At 40.8% G+C, this 19,468-nt stretch overlaps 1 protein-coding gene across 1 annotated transcript in view; it reads left to right on the forward strand.

The window, feature by feature from the left end:
- The window catches only part of KIAA1210, a 58,343-nt gene that overhangs the window by 17,358 nt on the left and 21,517 nt on the right, over positions 1–19,468 (forward strand). Inside the window, exons 2-5 of the mRNA XM_084869939.1 lie at positions 10,310–10,380; positions 13,983–14,154; positions 18,327–18,450; positions 18,764–18,892. Coding sequence (XP_084726065.1) covers positions 10,310–10,380; positions 13,983–14,154; positions 18,327–18,450; positions 18,764–18,892 — 496 coding nt within the window. The remainder of the gene's footprint in view (positions 1–10,309; positions 10,381–13,982; positions 14,155–18,326; positions 18,451–18,763; positions 18,893–19,468) is intronic.

Genomic DNA, 19,468 nt, shown 5'->3' on the forward strand with positions numbered 1-19,468 from the left:
TGCCTGCGTATATTAAATATCCAAGAAATGTTAACTGCTTTATTTTGTCATTGTCTCCATAGCACTAAAACGGGTCTGATCACAAAGTAGGTTGGCATAAAGACTTTGGGATACTAAAGAGAGAGGCCCTGGGGCAAAAATGTTCTGAATTTATTATCTGGTTGAAGGGGAATGATTCTAATGGTGAATATTTTAGGCCATATTGAAAGAGAAGGCAATTCAATGGCTAGGGTAAAGGAATAAATTTGGGGACCAGGAACCATTTAGATAACTCTTCTTATACCTCCAGATAGGCAGTTACCTCCCTTACAATTCTTGCCTCTCCTGCCAGGTAATGGCTGCTGGTATCTCCTTTTGAATTTTAAGGCCAGGAAATATTTGTGTCAGTCTGCATAATCCAATAAACCATGTAGCATTCACACACATTACACCAGCAATCCTCCTTCTTCATCTTTGCCTCCCCCCACCCTTGGACATTTTTCACCCCCCAGTTCCCAACTGATGAGTTACTGACTGCTAGGAGCAGTAATAACAGCAACCACAACAAATACATAAGAAAATAAAACGCTTCTGATACTCTGCTTGAGATGAACTTGAGAGCTGGTAGAGAGGTTCAGTACAGAACTCTTGGCACCAAACACATACTCTTAAAGCTGTGAAATCCATCCTTACGTCTTCCCAATTCAATCCTGGATCTTTCTTGAGATCCCTGAGGTCATCATGCTTCCTGCTTCTTTGATGGTACCCTACTTCAGGCTGGCCACCAAAGGGGCCCATGCTACAGACCTACTCCCTTTAATATTGTGTGATCTTTCACCACAATATATGTGTCCAGTGAGCCATTTTTGGCAGGACTCTTCAGTGTTGAAAAGACCAAGGAATCTTTGCAAATATGTTAGAGGCTGATAATGACCTAGCAAGTTATCCTATTTTTAGGTCATATAATATGGTACAGTGTGTGAAATTCTTTGTGGCATGAAAGGGTGGGAATTTAATACTTGTCAGATTTTGCCAAGTAAGGAGGGTAAAGAGTATAATAGTAGAATCATGAGCTCTAAAATTCTTCAAAACTGGATTTGAGTCCTATTACTTGTATGACCTTACATAGATTACCCAATTTCAGTGAGCCTCAGTTTCCTCATCTGGGAAATGGGAATAAAAATAATAAAATAACAATGCTTACCTTTATAGGGCTCTTGGGAGGATTCAATGAAACAATGAATATAAGCCCATTTTTTTCACAGTGCCTGCCTGTCACAGAATAAGGACTGAGCAATTTCATTAATTTTATTAATTATATAATATAAATTGCCTCTGACTATAAGAAGAGATCCTTTAATTATAGGGTATATGAATTGACAAGACAATAGGACTCCCCATCAGCTAGGCTTTGAGGCTGCTAGAGAGATAGCAAAAATAACCTTTTAGGCCAAGTTCTCTGCATTTTTAACTCTGTCCAGGATCTAAGGTGTTAGGGTTGGCATGAGTTGGGTCTTTCTGAGCTTCTACTGGTTTACTCTGGGGGTGAAGTATAATGAGGAGAAAGGGAAAGCAGAACTGGAGACAAAGCTAAAGATTATTTATTTATTTATTTATTTATTTATTTATTTATTTAAAACATTATTATTGGAAGTATTACATATGTCTTCCTTTTTCGCTCATCGACCTCTTCCAGGCCACCCCTGTCTCTCACCCCAGGTCCTCACCACCCCACTGTCTATGTCTATGGGTTATGCATATATGCATACAAGGTCTTTGGCTGATTATTTTCCACCAACCCACCCTCCCCAGCCTTCCCTCAAAGATTCCACACTCTGTTCTGTGTTTCCATGTCTCTGGATCCATTCATTAGTTTATTTTGTTAGATTCCACATGCGAGTGAGATCATGTGATACTTGTCTTTCTCTGAAAGCTAAAGACCTTTAAAATGGAAGCACTGAAGGAGGAAAAGACACAAAGAAGAAAGAAGAGGAGGAAGAGGAGAATTGGCAGCTAGTATGGCGATTGCAGTCACTTCTCTAAGATAAGAAATAAATCTTTTCCTGACCAGGACTTGAAGCATGACCTCCTGGTTCGTAGGTTGACATTCAACCACTGAGCAACACCAGCCGGGCTCGGCTTGATGGTTTTGGTGGTCAAATGCCCATTGGTGAAGGTATGAAATGTAGAGAAGTGACCCTTTATCCATTGTATGCCTTCTTACTAACACCCATGGGCATTTTGAGGATTGGTTTTGCATAGGTTGCTGAAGAAGTTTTTAAAACAATGTGCCACAAAATCCATGTTACAGTTACTGCTTTGGGCATATATCCATCAGGGCTCAAGGAGCCAGTATGAATGATCATCAAATTGGTCTCTTCTATCTAGGATCCCATGAAGGCACTCATATCTGTTCCTAGGAACATAAGGTAACAGAAGTTCTAGAGCTAACTAGTTGGTCTCTAGCTGCTAAAAGCTGCTGCTTTTGGACCCTGCTGGTAAAATGCCAGTTATGTTGACTAACCCAGAAAGCCCTGAATTTTGCATGGCAGTGGTTTTATCATGAGTGGAACATGGTATCAACCCTGCCAAATGAACTCTGCCGTGCAGTGGGGTGATTGTACACATCAGAGCCATTCTGATTGATGGTGGCTTATGGAGTGGGGCTTTTGGAGCTCATCGTGTGAGTCCAAGAGCTGGTTGAACCTCCAGTGCCTTCCTATCAACTTCATGGAAGGAAAAGATGAAGGGAGACTGGTGGCTCTTCTGCACTGGAGGTTAGCTTATTTTGTGATTAATAAGGGGAATGGGAGCTTTTTCTGGAAGTTTCATTTCTGAGAGAAGCTCAGGTTCCTCAATGAGTTGACTTCCTGGGAGCAGACATTTCCTTTAGAATTGGCTGGGTGGTTTCAAGGAGGAAGGTATTTGCCATCATTCTCTCATCCCCGCCGTGTCTAAGAATGATCAACTACAGAACTCTTCATCAACTGATTGGCATATACACACACACTGGTTGAGGAGGACACTACTATGGCAATATTTGAAAGGGGTTGGAGACATTCTTGTGCAGGTAGGGAAAGCCATCTTTAACACGGTGAGCCTGCAGGAGGCTTTTGCATGTTCTAACATTTTGGTAGAGCCTAACCTGCTCAGCTGTCAATTCACTGGAGTGTCAACTTACGTTCTTCAAAAGAAATGTTTGTGAGTTCTATGTTGCAGCTTACATGGTTCCTAACTTATGCCACTTTGGCTTCTTGCTCAATTAGAGCTAGGGTCTGGAGGACTTTTATCTGTTTTCCATTGCTGTGCAAATTTTTTAGTATCTTACAACAATGCAGATTATCTCTCAGTTTCCATGAGTCAAGAGTCCAGGCATGGTACAGACAAGTCCTCTTCTCAAAGTCTCACAAGCCTGAAATCAGTGTATTAGCAATAAATAAGTGCTCATCTGAGTTTCCAGGTTTTCTTCCAAACAGATTGTTGTCAGAATTCAATTTTTTGAGGTTGTAGGGTGAGGTCTAGCTATAGGGTGAGGTGATAGCTGTCAACCAAGGGTTGCCCTCAGCTACTAGAGGCCACTTGTTATTCCTTGCCACATGGTCCTCTCTACAACCTAGCAGTTTGTTCCTTTGAGGCCTACATGAAAGTATGTACTATAGCTTCAAATCTCTCCAACTTATATATCTGAACTCTAGACACTCTTTTAAAAGATCTCACCTGATTAGGCCAGGCCCACCCACATTCAAGGGCCAGGGATTTATAGGGCATGAACTCTGGAGGTGAGACAACAATCTTAGAAGCCATCTTAGAATTCTGACTACCACAGATTTTTTTTCTAAATGAGGCCAATTGCTTTCCATTAGCGTTCTCCATTCTGGGAAGGCAGCAAAGTTGTCAAGCAATCTTCTGAATCCTTGAACCTGAACCAGATATGCTTAAAATTTTCAACACAGGTTTCTCTCTCTCTCTCTCTCTCTCTCTCTCTCTCTCTCTCTCTCTCTCTCTCTCTCTCCCTCCCTCCCTCCCTCCCTCCCTCCCTCCTCCCTCTCTTCCTCTCTTTGTCTCTCCCCTAGAACTCTTGTTGAACCTTCAAGTCAGACAATCTGAGAAGGAAAAAAGCAACCCTAGGGCTTAAGCATCTGGGGTTGTCTGAGAGTGATAGAGCAAACATTTAAATAATAGCTGACAATGCAGATTTATGTATCTGCTGGGCCAGACTTTCTGATGACCCATCATTTACTGGATAAAAACCTACATTATTTCCTCTTTCCTTGCTCAACTTGCCAGCTTTTTCATAGTACTTAATACAGAGTGATCTTTTACTGAAGTGTGTCTCAAATTGTTTTTAAAAAGGGACTAATTTTCCATCTGATCCCTATTCATCACTTCACCCCTCTTGCCCACTCCTGCATTCATCCATCTATAAAAACACCTAGCGAGCACCTTCTGTATGCCTGGTATCCAGGATAGGTGCTGATGATAATCTAGATAAGCAAAATGTGGTCCCTGTTTTCAAGGTGATAATAGCTATGATAGAGACATGTGAAAAGAGCTGAAAGCATGGAGCATGGGTGGTAACCTTTGATCTGGGTCTTAAAGAATGTCTAGGATTTCAAGGCTGTGGGGATTAAGAGGTGGTATTACAGGTCAAGTGGACAGCCAAAAAGACCAAAGAATGCGAAAGAACATGGTGTGTTTAGGGAATGACTGGTGATTCTGGGAGATCAGAACATGAGGGTGGGAGTGGGGGTGGAACTGCTGGTAGAATGAAGGAGGGCAGGAAGCACCAGATTGCAGAGGGCCTTGAGAGTTAAGAACTTGGCTTTTATCCTGCAGGCAGTTGGTGAGCTAGTTTAAGCAAGAAAGTTCATGATCAGATTAGTATTTGGGAGAGAACATTGCAACTTTTTTTTTTTTGAGATACCAGTGAGATGACAGTAACTTTGCTGAACATCATAAATAAAAGTGCAATCCAAAAGCTATTGTTAAAGAGCCATGGTACAGTTAAAAAAGCAAATTAGCTTTGAACTTTTATTAGCCACAGTGAGACACATGAAAGAAATATAGTGGTGCCTCTATGAGGAGATACTTGGGAAGCAAATTTGGTTAATAAAGTCAGCTTGTGGGCAAACAGAAAGAGGTTGTGCCAGTGATAGTGGCTGTAAGTAAGAGTCAGGGTGTTTGTTCCTGAAACCTCCTCCATAAAGGTCAGGGCCTAGCCCACCAGAGTAGGGTTCCGTACCAAGGGGGTCTCGTGGCTAGGACACCTGGGAATGGACTCTATGCAACAAGGACAAGAGAGGCCCAAGAGTACTTGGTTCTGCACAGGTGAATAAGCTTGGGGCAGGGCCCACCTTGCTGGGAGAAAAGGCAGGTCCTGCTAAGTTAGGAAACAAGGAGGTTCCTCTCCCAGGACAAGTCTTCCTCTGCCTGCCATAACATGCCTCTACTTCTAAGAAATTGCTGACCACAAAGATGGCTTTTATATTACTTCCCCTTCCTTTATTGAATTTGAGCATTCATTCAATAAATATTTATTAACTGCTTGCTATATGCCAAGTACCATTCTAGGTGCTAGGAGATCCAGTGATGAACAAAATACACAAGGTCCCTGCTTTTATAGAGTTTACATTCTGGTAGAGGAGACAAGAAACCAGTAATGAAATTAGTAAAGAACATAATTTTAGGTAGTGGTGAGTGCTGTGATGACGTTAATAAAGGATGATGTGATGAGAGAGACTGGGAGGGGGCTTTAACTAGGATGGTCATGGAGGTCCCCTCTGGGAAGTAACATTTGAACTGACTTGAATGTTACAAAAGAGTCAGCTGGCAGCTAATTTGGGGAAGAACTCTCCAGGCAGAGAAAGCAACAAATGCAAAGACCCTGGGATTGAAAGGGATGGATGTGCTGGGAGTTAGTAAGAAGGTCAGTAAGGGCAGAAAGTAGGAGGGTAGCAGGATCAGTGGGCAATGAGGCATTGGCATTGGGTTCAAGGAAAGGAGCTGGGATTTACTCTGAACATGATGGTAAACCACTGCCCCCGGGGGAGGAGAGGGAGTGTGGTGAGCAGGGGGCTGACATGACTGATGTGGGTGCTGTGTGTAGAATAGGGAGGCAAAGATGGATGCAGTGAGACCCATTATTGCAGTAACCCAGCAACAAGATAACGGCAGTTCAAACATGGCAAAAAATAGTTGCATTTCTGAAATATAACAAAGGAAGAGTCACAGAATTTACTGTTGGATTAAATGTAGCATGGGAAGGAAATAGAGAAATCAATGACTGCTAGGCTTTAGTCTGAGGATCTGGCTAGTAGCATTTCCCGAGATGAGGAAAATGGGGAGAAGACAATGTGAGGGGAACCAAGAAGTTGATATGCAATGTGAGGTGAAGATGGTGGCTAGGCAGTTGATTATAGGAATACGGAGTTCAGGGAAGAGGTCTAGTCTCAATAGAAAGATTTTGGAGTCCAGAATGTAGGTAGTATTTAAAGCCTGAATGAGATAATCTAGGATATGGTAGCCACTAGCCACATGTGTTTATAGAGCACTTGAAATGTGGCTAGCCCAAATTGAGATGTATTATATGTTTAAAATGCAACCCAGATTTCAAAGACTTAATAAGGATGTAGTAAAATATTTCACTTCTATTATTTCTATAATGATTATATGTTGAAATGACAATAATTTGGTTCTATTGAGTTAAATAAAATATTAAGAGTAACATCACCTGCTTCCTTTTGCTATTAGAAAATTTAAAATTACAAATGATGTGGCTCATAGTAACATTTTAATACAATGACATGGATCTAGGAAGTGATAGTAGATAAATTAGAGGGAAGGCTCAGGTCAGAACCCTCTGGTGCTACAACATTTTAAATTTAGTGGAGGAGAAAGAACCAGCAAAGGAGATTAAGAAAGAACAGCCAATGAGGAAAATTAGAGGAGTGCTGTTCACGATAAAGGTAAGTGATACAATTATTCAAAAGGAGGGAGTGTCCTGCTGCTGGGATGCCAAATAAGTGTCCATTGAATTTAACAAGGGCAGTTTTGGTGAGGTGGTTTGGAAATCATTCGGTTTGGAAGCCTGATTGGAGAGAGCACATGAGAATAAGTGAAGACATAAATAGAGTAAGTACAGATAATTATTTAAAAGAGATGCAGAGAAATGGAATGGTAACAGGAAAAGGATTTCCCATCGAGGGGAGGTTTGTGTTTGGTTGTAGTTGTTGGTTGGTTTATTTAGAAGGGGAGATAGGTCAGCTGATGATGGTGCTGTCTTCGGGACCCCAGAAGTCAGTTGGGGAAATAAGGCAAGTGTGTCAAAAATTTTATTGAGAAAGTCTAAAATGAGATGATTGTTAAATTGAGTTATTCTATTAGTACTTCTAGGGATTCAGATGCTGCCAAGATGCCCCCTTTCTTTTTTCTCCCTTTAGACTTCCATATAGGGTGGGGCAAAAGTAGGTTTTTGGTTGTATGAGAAACAGTTTATTCTTGTGTAAGTAGTCATTAATTATTGCATTATTTTCCATATGAATAACAGCAAACCTACTTTCCCCCTACCCTATATAGTTTCTCTTTGGTTGTTGTTTCCCTTTCTTTTACTCCTGACAGTGGTGGATCAAGGACAATGTTAGTCTGCTGTGGTCCGGTATTTAGGAAAACAAGCTCCTTTTTTCATGTACTTCTCTAAAGCTCAGAAATAGTTTATTTCCCCAGTGTCTGAAAAGTCTTCCTTAACTCTTACCATTTGCAACAGCATGGAGGGACCTGGAGAGCATTGTGCTATGTGAAATAAGCCAGTCAGAGAAAGATAAGTACCACATGATCTCACTCATATGTGGAATCTAATGAATAAAATGAACTGATGAATTAAATAGATCCAGAGACAGAGAATCATGGAACAGATTAACAATTGTTAGAGGCAAGATGGTGGTGAAGGGTTGGGGGTGGAGAGATTAACCAAGGAATTTATATGCATGTATGCATAACCCATGGAGACAAACAATAGTATGGTGAAGGCCTGGGAGGGACAGGGGCGGGGTGAAGGGGGTCAATGGGAAAAAACAAGGAGGACATCTGCAATATTTTTTTTTCTTTTTACATTTTTTATTAAATTATTATCTGTGTACATATTTTAACATTGCCTCCCCCTCCCATACATGCCCTCCCTCCCCAGAGTTTTGTGTCCATTGGTTGTACTTATATGCATGTATACAAGTCCTTCGGTTGATCTATTATCTCCCCCAGATCTCCCTACCCTCCCCGCTGTAATTTGACAGTCTGCTTGTTGCTTTACTGTCTCTATATCTATCTTTTGGTTCATCAACTGCATTATTTTCAACAATAAAGATAAATTTAAGAAAAATAAAAAAATAGTTCTGAAAAAATAAAAATAAAAAGCCTTTCTTAGTGGCAGGGGTGGGGTGCTGCCATATTTATTAAGAAGGTCCAGAAACTCACCAGTGATGGTCCAAGCAACTTTTCTGTTCTTCTTCTGAATTGCCCTACCCCTTTGCTTCTTCCAGATGTCCAGATGGAATGTGTGTGTATGTGTGTGTAAACTAGTGAGCACTGTGTAGGCCTGGGGCTTAGCATCTTCAGGCAGAATTGTGATATTGGCTGATGATAGTGTTTGAGTGACTTGAACAAAGTGTCAACATCAGCCAAAGCTCACCAGGAACACACCTGTTGTTGAACAAGTTGGATTTATTTTTCATTGCAGCGAGAAATAATGTACACCATAGGACTTTTTTCAGTGAGAGAGTCTGAAGCCATCCTGACAATAGGGCCCTGCCAGCTCTCACTGATGTTTGGAAAGCCTTTGCTTTTCAACTCCAAGGCCTCAGTCACTCATGCTGGGTGACCTCTCAAGTTCACCTTAACCTCAGAACCTGTGATCACCCCTCTCTACTCCCAGAGGTGTATAAGGGGCTTATGGTTATAAACAGCACAGATGGGCCTCAAGCCCATTCACGAAGCTGCAAGGATAGCCTGGGAACAGAGAAAATCTGGAGGGGGGCGCCCCAGAACCTACTTAACTCCACTTGATGCCACTTGCCTCTCTACAGCCCTCTTGCTGTGTGTATGGATACAGCATACTTTCTCTGGGTTATGGTGTCCATCATATACCCCTGCCCAAAACTCCCATAAAAATGTCAGCATTGATTTATAAAAGTTTGAATAACAACTGTCATGCTTCCCTAGACCTATCATTCCTAGCTTTTGCTAGAAGGCTAGATTGAGTTCAAAATTCACAGTTGACTGTCAATTGATTATCTGCACTAATGGAAAAGAGCATAAGGAAAGATAATTCTCCCACAACATGGAATCAGTAGAGGTGGAATTTTTCTTTTGGTGGTCACTCTGATTGTTTTCCACTTTTGGCTGTGTAAAACAATGCTGTGATAAGTATCCTTGCATGTATATTTTTGTATACAAGTGTGAGTATATCCACAGGGTAAAGTTCTAGCAGTGATGCTACTGAATCAAAAGGTATGTGTATTATTTTTTTATTTTGATGCTGTAAAATTGTTCTTTACAGAGCAATTCACATTCCATGATGTATGAGAGTGTCTATTTTTCACATTCATTCAGCAATGGAACATGGTCAAAATTAAATTTGACAACCTGAAAGGGGAAAATGTTAGCTTGATATATATTTTTTAAATATGATTTTATTGAGAGAGAGAGAGAGAGAGAGAGAGAGAGAGAGAGAGAGAGAGAGAGAGAGAGAGAGAGAGAATACTGATGTGAGAGAAAAACATCAATTGGTTGCCTCCCAATTGGGGCCAGGATTGAACCTGCAACCCAGATATGTGCCCTTGAATGGGAATAGAACCTGAGACCCTTTGGTGCACAGGTCTATGATCTAACCATTGAGCACATTGGCCAGGGCTAGATCAAGTTTTTACATTTATCTTTTTGGGGGGGTGGTTAATAGCTTTATTGAGATATAATTCACATACTATACAATTAATCCACTTAAGGTATAAGAATCAATGCATTTTAATATATTCAAAGATTTGTATAACCATCATGACAACTGATTTTAGGACATTTTCACCACCACAAAAAAAAAACACAAAACAAACAAACAAAAAAAACACCCAGTTTGCCCTGGCTAGGTAGCTCAGTTGTATATTACACATTTTGCTGATCTGACAAAAAATAGGTATAATTTTAATTGATTTACAACAAAATAATAATAATTATCTACCTTTTTTGCTCCAAAGTGGCTTTAAAAAATAAGGTACCTATACTTGTATATAAGGATTTCTGGTATCAACAATTAACCAATCAGACCCAACCCTATATTTTACTTTAGTGATCCTACTATGGATGCATCACTAAGGGAAGTCTCTGCCAAACTGGAAGTTCTGGAGGCCAATGATGAGGGTAAGTAACTCAATAAAATCTTGATAACTAGAACTAGATTTGTTTACTATGTTTAACAACTCTAGAAAAGAAAATCAAATCACAAGCAAACAAATTCATATCAAATTTCTAACATTAGGCTCAGTCCATGTTTACTTTTTAGTCTTTTAACCTCTTCATTTTGATTTCCAATCTGATACTCAAAAGTTTGCCTGAGGCCCTGCAATCTTATTTGGGGATGGTTAATAGGTTCTACTTACTAAGGCAGGGGAAGTATTTCTGTTTAATCGGGGGGGAAAATCAGAGCAGCCCATGATCAGAGAGATTCAGCTGAGGTTTTAATATAGTTGGTAACCCAGATTTAACCAAGTGTAAATGGGGGATGGAAAGAAAAGATGCCACCATAGGCTTCTGTTAAATAGGATTCAATTAACACTTTTATTATTGCAAAACTTACTCAGCTATTTATAATTGCCTAAATTATGGCGCAAACTATGAGTGATGGGTGTCCATGAGTGACAGAAAGGGAGGCAAAAGTCACTAAACAATGATAAGCTTTATTTTTATAAAAAAAGAAAAAGAGGAATCTAAGACATGAAATGAGATACTGAACTTAATTAACCGGGGAGTTCCCTTTTTAATTACGCAACCTGTAATGGGCGCGTACTCTTTCACTAGGACGTGTCAGTACGTCACGCCCGGAGAACGTAATTTCATATTATTATTATTTTTTATTTGTACTTAATTAAAATAAATGATATATATATATTTTTCATTTATTTATATATAAAGCACAAAGGAAAATACAAAATTACAAAAAAATAGAAAAGAATACCAACAAAAAAGGAAACATCGAATTAAAAAATTATAAATTTTACAAGTAATTATAAAGATTATAAAAAATATATACCGTCTCTCTCAGGGCGCAACATATATTTCCAGGACGTATTCATACATTCTACCCGTTCCCCATATTGTTTACATTTGACGTATTTGATTTTTTTACAGAGAGGAAAGGAGAGGGATAGAGAAGTAGAAATATCAATAACAAATCAAATGAATGGTGCTGTGGTCCCTGGTAGCAAAAGCTAAGATCTGCCAGGCACCTGGGATCATAGTCCTTCTTCATATCACGGTTAACAGGTCCCGCTTGGTTAACAGGTTAAAGACAAAATTGATTTTAACAACTCACTGAGTTGTTCTCAATTTTTGCTGCACTTTCTTAGTAGTGTATGGTGTAGAAGGCCTTGGTATGGAAGGACAGAGAGAGGGGAACCTTTTGAAGGCTTCCTGGAGGCCTGACTTCACTGATGATGTGGGGTGGAGGATACTGGGCATGGTGCATGGATCTTTGAGGAGAGAGTTTGGGTATTCATCTCTGTGTCACCATTGTTTAGTATTGGGCCTCAGAGAGAATGATTAGACACTCAAAATATATACCAAATGAAATAAATACATGAATGATAGGCCCCCCTCACCTAGGCAGCCCAAGCACTAGACTAACTGACCTATCTTTTTGTATATGAGCTAGACATAGGCCTACAAAAGAAGATGGCAATGCAATGCAGCTTGGTGAAGAATGAAGGCAAGGAAATGCCCAAGATTTTTTGTTCTTAATCCTCACCTGAGGATATCCTTCCATTGATTTTTAGAGAGAGTGGAAGGGAGAGAAACAGCGATATGAGAGAAACATCGATATGAGAGAGATACATTGGTTGGTTGCTTTCTGCATGCACCCCCACCAGTGCCAGGGATTGAGCTTGCAATCGAGGTATGTGCTCTTGACCTGATTCAAACCTGGGACCCTTCAGTCTGAGTGACTATGTTCTATTCACTGAGAAAAACCAGCCGGGGCCCTAAGATTTTTTTTTAAGTCTAAACATTTGGGTACATTTTTAGTATTAGTCATTGCTAGCCAGAGTATAACGTGGTTATTGGGAGGTTGAAGGGCAGGAAAGCTAGTTAGAAATGTTTTCTTTCCAAGCAGCAGTGCAAGAGAACAAGGTTACCATTATGTGATGCATTTTTAAAGCTAAGTTCAACTTAGATGAGCTGCCTGTGTGCATGGTGGGTAAGCAAATATACAATCTAGCAGCAATGATTCCATCATTGGATTTAATGGTGTTTTCTTCTCTAGGGGGGTAAACCTTACTGCCATGGGCCATTTTCTGGCATGTGACACATTGCAGGCCCTCATTGGATGAGGATTTTGAAAGCTACTGCCTGTTTGAGAATACATAGTCCTTAGGCTTGGATAGGGAAATGAATGGCTCGGTTATAGAAGTCCAGATATCTGTCAGCTCTCAGTTGTCAGCTCACTGACCCACCACTGCTGTACCTTATGGAGCATAAAGTACCCAGTGTATAGGTGACCTACATAAACATTGCTGGATACAAGAGTGAGTTTTGACCCAAATCTGCTGTATAGGTCTATCTACCATTACACTTTTAGCAAATCTTAAAACCAACCCTCACAGGACTCAGCTGCTGGCAATTTAAAGGCATCCCTTTACAAAGAAAGCTTGAAAGACCAATTTATACACTTGAATACATGGCAACTATCTCGGATTCCATTAAGGGTTCAAAAGTAACATAGCATTTGGACAGTTCCCAGCTCACACCCAGGGCTGATCTCCATACATGGAGTCTGATGTGGTTCATGATGGGGAGGTCGCCTAATCCAGAGAAGGCTTAAGACTTGGCATCTTGCAGCTTGCCTTGCACTGTGCTACTTGTTATAGAGATTTTAAAGAGGGCCTGCCTACAACCTTGATGAGGGGACAGTAGCTAAGATTTAGAACTATATCTAATTCCTTTCACATGATACCCAAAATGTACTAAGTACTTGATCTTAATAAATATTTGTGGAATAGATGAATGGACTAATTAGTGTGCAGACTAGAGAACATTCAGATACAAATGCTCTTTTAGTGCTAACACTCAAGTTTTAGGTATGCAGAGAGAAATGTGAAATTGAGAGAAAAGTGAAAGCCTAGTGAGTTAGGCCCAAACACCACACAGTAGCTGGGGCCTGAGCTTCTGCACTTACCAGCAAATCAGATACTTTGTCACACCAAAAAGTTGCCAGGTCCATTCCAGGTCAGAGCACATGCCTGAGTTTCGGGCTCAATCCTCAGTAGGGGGTGTGCAGGAAGCAGCCTATCGATGTTTTCTCTCTCTCCCTCTCCCTTCCTCTCTCAAATCAATTAAAAAAACATATATTTTTTTTTAAAAAAAGAACAAACCAGCCCTGACTGATTTGGCTCAGGGGATGGAGTGTTGGCCTTCGAACTGAAAGGTCCAGGTTCGATTCCAGTCAAGAACATGTACCTTGGTTGCAGGCACATTCCTAGTAGGAGATGAAGGAGGCAGCTGATTGATATTTCTACTTCTCTATCCCTCTCCTTTCCTCTCTGTAAAAAAATCAATAAAATATATTTTAAAATAAAAAATAAAAAAACAGAACAAATCAAATGAATGGTGCTGTGGTCCCTGGTAGCAAAAGCTAAGATCTGCCAGGCACCTGGGATCATAGTCCTTCTTCATATCACGGAGACCCTATTTTCTCTCTTGTCTTCCCTTCCACCATCACACTATGTATCACTTTCATTCCTAACTTCTAGGAAAGAAGAAATCTAAATTTAAAGCCTTCAAGAATTTTTTTGGCAAGAAGAAGAGAAAAGAGCCTGAAGGTATCCAGAGAAGAAGCAGCAGCCTGAAACCAAGCTCGTCCAACAGCAGTATCAACGACTCTTCTCTGAATCTGGTTCAGGAAATTCAACAACCTACTTTTAGGTAATCTCTGGGGGGACTGGTTTGAGGGGGTTAGAGGGGGATGGGGACAGGGTAAGGGGCAGATTGCTAGACCCAGGTCCCCCTTTGGTAGCCAATCACAGATGGGCCTTTGATTCCAAGGACTTTTGGCCTCCATGACTGTGGAGGCTGGGTCGATGACCATTGTCAATGCAGCCATTTCCCAGTCCCCTTTCTCTGTGCTCCTGTGTAGACTTGTCCTCTGGGCTGCACAGCTTAATGGGTTGGAACATGGTAAATGCAGACCTCATTCCCTAAGAGCTCTCGGTGGAGGGTGCATTGATCAAGGAAACTCTCCCCTGTCATAGCTACAAGAACTTGAGAAATGGGGTCTACCACATGAGCTGTAGGCCTTTGTTTTATAAGGTAATAATAGTCTACATTATTCAGGAAGCTTGGTCTTGTTTGCTTACCTGGCCCTCAGACTGCAGATCTGTGATTACTGGGTGAGGGGAGCTAGATCTCAGAATGCGTGAAGCCATCTAGCTGAGTTGGGGATATAAGTGTGAAGTCACTGTATTAATGTAAAAATGAACAAATAAATAAGCAAGCAAACAAAGAACCCAAATCCATTTCTTCCTCTATTCCAGGAGACTAGGGGAAATGTTACAACTGTTCACAAAGGGATGGGGAAAATTGTTTCTGCCCCTGCCACCCCTATTCAAAGTTTCATCTGTGATGCCCCATTTTCCACATCATATTGTGGAAAATCTGGATACCCAGTACCACCAGCTGTTCCTAGTTCAATTGGATCCCCCTCTATGGAGTTCTACTTGGGCCTGTTCTCCTGACCTTAAACTTTAGACTTATATGAACTCCCCACAGAGCTCACCTGTGCTGCTTCTCATTCTCTTAAGGCTTTGCTTTGTGGTGATGGGACAGTTAGCAAACATGTTATACTGCCCCCTAACAGTTAGCAAATAAATGTCCTTAAGAGGACCTTAATGAGTGCAATGAATATGAAGAATTTCAGATAGCTTTGCTAATGGTAGAGATGGTTTTGGACAGGGGCTTGTTTCATACCTCACAAATGATACCATTATAGACCATGGCTTTATAGCTCCAAATAAGGCTAAGACAAGCCCTGCTAAAAACAGAAGGGAGTGGGGTTGGGAGGGAGATTTGGGTTGACTCTATGCTGTCTCTACAGATTGGCAAGGGCTGTCTCCACTAAAATTGTATATTTCCCGCACCGAAACCAATTTGGTTCAGTGGATAGAGCGTTGGCCTGCAGATTGAAAGGTCCCAGGTTCGATTCCAGTCAAAGGCATGTACCTTGGTTGCTGGCACATCCCCAGTAGGGGGTGTGCAGGAGGCAGCTGATCGATGTTTCTAACTCTCTATCCCTCTCCCTTCCTCTCTGTAAAATTGTATATTTCCCCTTCTTACTTGCCCCTCCCCCTCCAAAATGGTCCATTTAGTCTGCCACATTCTCCACACTAAGGTGTGTGCAGGTGCATCTCTCTGAGGTGGGTGGGGAAAGGAGGGAAGGAGAAAGAGTAAGAATGAGAGGGAAAGGGAGTGCATATAAGTGCATGAGCGAGCTCATACATGAGTAAGGGCGCTTTTCTAAGGAACTGAGATAGATCTTTATTTTGCAAGGAGCATAAATTAATTGAGTATAACATGGGATGTCTGAGGATCACTCCTGACCCCAGTTTCTTGCTTAAATGTTATGTGAATTTTCCTCAACTATAGTCTACATATTGAAATCCAAGAGTCACTTGCTTGTAAATAATGTTGGGTGAATGATTAACATGTGATTACACAGCATCTCCAGCAGTAATTAGTTCTGTTGTCACATGATGTGACTTTCTGCAGCAGTTATAATGCATGCAGATGTTCCACAGATGCTAAGCCACACCCCAGCCTTGTGCATTTGTTAATCGCAGTGACTGGTGAATCCACACATTTACTAGGCCTATTCAGTATAAATTTAAAATTACGGTAATACATATAGAAAACTTTTCTATGAAATTAAAATTTTTATACATTCATAATTTTAATTACACAAACATGTCTACATAAGAAAAACAGGTAAACTAATTTTTCAATTTTTAACATATGCATTTGGAAAACCTAACTTTGTAATATAACAGACTTTATGCTTTAACGGACATCCCTTTGCTTGAATTAGTCCATTATATTGAGGTTTTACTGTAATTTTTATGAAATCCCTTTATCTATTTTTTCTTTTGTTGTTTAATCTTTTTTGTCATACCTAAGACATTGCCAAATTCAGGTCATGAACATATACCCCTATGCTTTCTTCTAAGTGTTTAAGCTGTCATATTTAGGTTTTTGACCAATATTGAGTTAGTTTTTATATACAAGGTGTCCCAAAAATGTATATACATTTTGAATATTATAAAGTCAGTGTTTATGAACATACAGTTCATTAAAAAATCTAAAACTATAGAAATGAATAAGTTCCTTTGTCAATGTCTGTTTTCAAACAGATGACTGTTCTGGTCCAGGCACTACTGATAATGAAGCAATGGAATCTCAAGCATCAGGAATCATTTTGTTCAGTATTTGTGTGCACTCAATTCATTGACTGTTGCCAGTTTTATAATGTAAACTGTATTTTTTATGAATCCCTATAAAAAAAAAGTCTAATGGCACTTTAGGATGAATTTTCTTTGTTCAAAACTTAATATGGCTTTACCCATTATTTAAAATCAGTTAAACCTGAAAAAGAGTGAAAATTAAGTGAGTTATCAGCTGTTCAAATGTGTATACATTTTGGGGGGATACCCTATATATTGTGAGATAAGAGTCCAACTTTATTCTTTTGCACGTGGCTATCCAGGTGTCCCAACAAAGTATTATTTCTCCCACTGAATGGTCTTAGCACCCTTTTTTAAAAAAAATTAGTAACCAGAGGTGAGTGAGTTTATTTATGGATTCTCAGTTCTATTCCATTGATCTATGTCTATTCTTAGGCCAGTGCCAAACTGTAGCTTTGTAGTCAGTTTTGACAGTGGTAAATGTGAGTCTCAAATTTCTTCTTTTTCAAGATTGTTTTGGCTATTTTTGTTCTCTTGCATTTCACTGTGAATTAAGATCAGCTTGTTCATTTCTGCAAAAAAAAAAAAAGTTTAAAGGTAGCTGAAATTTCATTTAATATCTCATGAACAACTTTCTGTGTGCATCTCCACACTCCTTCTGTGATGTCTTTTATAGGCCATACTAGAGGCCTGGTGCTCAAAATTCGTGCATGGGGTGGGGGGGGTGGGGAGGGGATGTTTCTTAGCTTCACCCTCTCCAATCTGTGACCCCTCGAGGGATGTCCCTCTCACAACCCAGGACTGCTGGCTCCCAACTGCTCGCCTGCCTGCCTTCCTGATTGCCCCTAACCGTTTCTGCCTGCCAGCCTGATCACCACCTAACCACTCCCCTGCCAGCCTGATTGATGTCTAACTGCTCCCCTTACAACCTGTTTGCCCTCAACTGCCCTCCTCTGCTGGCCTGGTCACTCCTAACTGCCCTCCCCTGCAGGCTTGATTGCCCCCAACTGCCCTCCCTTGCAGGCCTTCTTGTGGTGGCCATTTTATGTCCACATGGGGGCAGGATCTTTGACCACGTGGAGGCAGCTATCTCAATCTTGTGTGTTGAAATGATGGTCAATCTGCATATTACTCTTTTATTATTAATAGATAGGATAGAGGCCTGGTGCACGGGTGGGGACCAGCTGGTTTGCCCTGAAGGGTGTCCTGTCTCAGGGTGGGGGTTCCCTTGGGGCATGGGGCAGCCTGGGCGAGGTTCCTGTGGTGGTTTGCAGGCAAGCCATGCCTCCACCCCCTGGCAACCCAAGTGGAGGCCCTGGTATTTGGGATATATTTATCTTTTACAATTGAAATTTTGTAGCCTGCAGTGGAGGCCTAGACTAGCCAGGGCAGGTGGAAAGCTTGGCTTCCTCTGTTGCCGGGGAAACCCAAGCCTCCCTCATGATCTCTGTGAAGGCAGCCATCTTGGTTGGGGTTAACTTGCATACCTGCTCTGATTGGCTGGTGGGTGTGGCTGGTGGGTGTAGCAGAGTGATGGTTAATTTGCATATTACTCTTTCATTAGGTAGGATTATAGATATACATGTGTCTTTGGTTCCTATGGCCCTTGGGCTGCTTTTACAAGACTGTTTCCTTTTTTTCTAGTGTCAGGAGAAGCATGAGCAAATCCCTGTCCCATGAAAGCATCTTCATGTTGGAGTCTGAGCCTGAAAGCCCAGGACGTAAAATATACCCCTCTCCAGAGCTCCAGAGTGTCAGATCTTTGGAGGTAATACTGGACTTGAATATCAATGCCTATTTGGACTACTCTTCCTCCATTTCCTATTCTTACCCCACCACAAAAAGGAGGGAAGAATTTGGCCCTACTTCTCTGCTGATTATACCCCCATAGGGCTCTTGTAAATATTGAATGAGAGAATGTACTTCATCTGATTTGCTTACCTAGTGCCTGGCACATAGTATTGATTAGTGTTACCATATTCACTCCTTTGACACACCCAAAAATTTAAGTATTATGACAGTGACATCTCACTGTTAATGTGCAAGTATTCCAACCTCCATGTTTTTTCTTTCTTCCACAGAGATCTGTTTCCAGAACTCTGTCTATCACTAACAGTTTGCATAGATCTGTTTCTGGATCTCTGCTTGGAGTTATGCCCCATTACGTGCAAAGAAGTGGAATCTGGATTGGAGGCTCCAAGATCACTGAGGTAATAGGGTAGAATTGTTCAAAGTATGGCATCTGAGTCAAATAGACATACCTATACTTGAATTCTTGATCTGCTACCCATTGGCTCTGTAACCTTGGACTGATTGCTTAACTTGCATGAATCTTCCTTTCCTCATTTACAATGGGTATAATATTAATATCTACCTCAAAGGGTTGTTTGTAAGGATTGATAAAGACTCATAGAGGTTTAATAAATTGCTCAGGATCTCCCAGTTAGTAAGTGATAGACCTGGAAATCTGACCCAGTTATGTTGACTTAAAAACCCATAGTCTTTCCATTAGCACAGTCTCTAAGATGCTCAACTTCTTTGTACCTGTTTCAACAGAGAGAAGGTTACATAATTTAGTCTTCACAAAATGCAGCATTGGAATTCAATTCCCAGTCAGGGTACATAGAATAATCAACTAATGAATGCATAAATAAGTGGAACAACAAATCTATGTCTCTCCCTCCTTCGATCTCTGGGAAGGCCACACAGGGAAGGACCCTTCTCCACTGCAGAGCTGATTATTCTGTATTTGGAAAAAAGTTACTTGGGTTTATTTTTTATTGATT

The sequence above is a fragment of the Pipistrellus hanaki genome (genome assembly GCF_964339955.1).
Source record: "Pipistrellus hanaki genome assembly, chromosome: X".
NCBI classification, from domain to species: domain Eukaryota; kingdom Metazoa; phylum Chordata; class Mammalia; order Chiroptera; family Vespertilionidae; genus Pipistrellus; species Pipistrellus hanaki.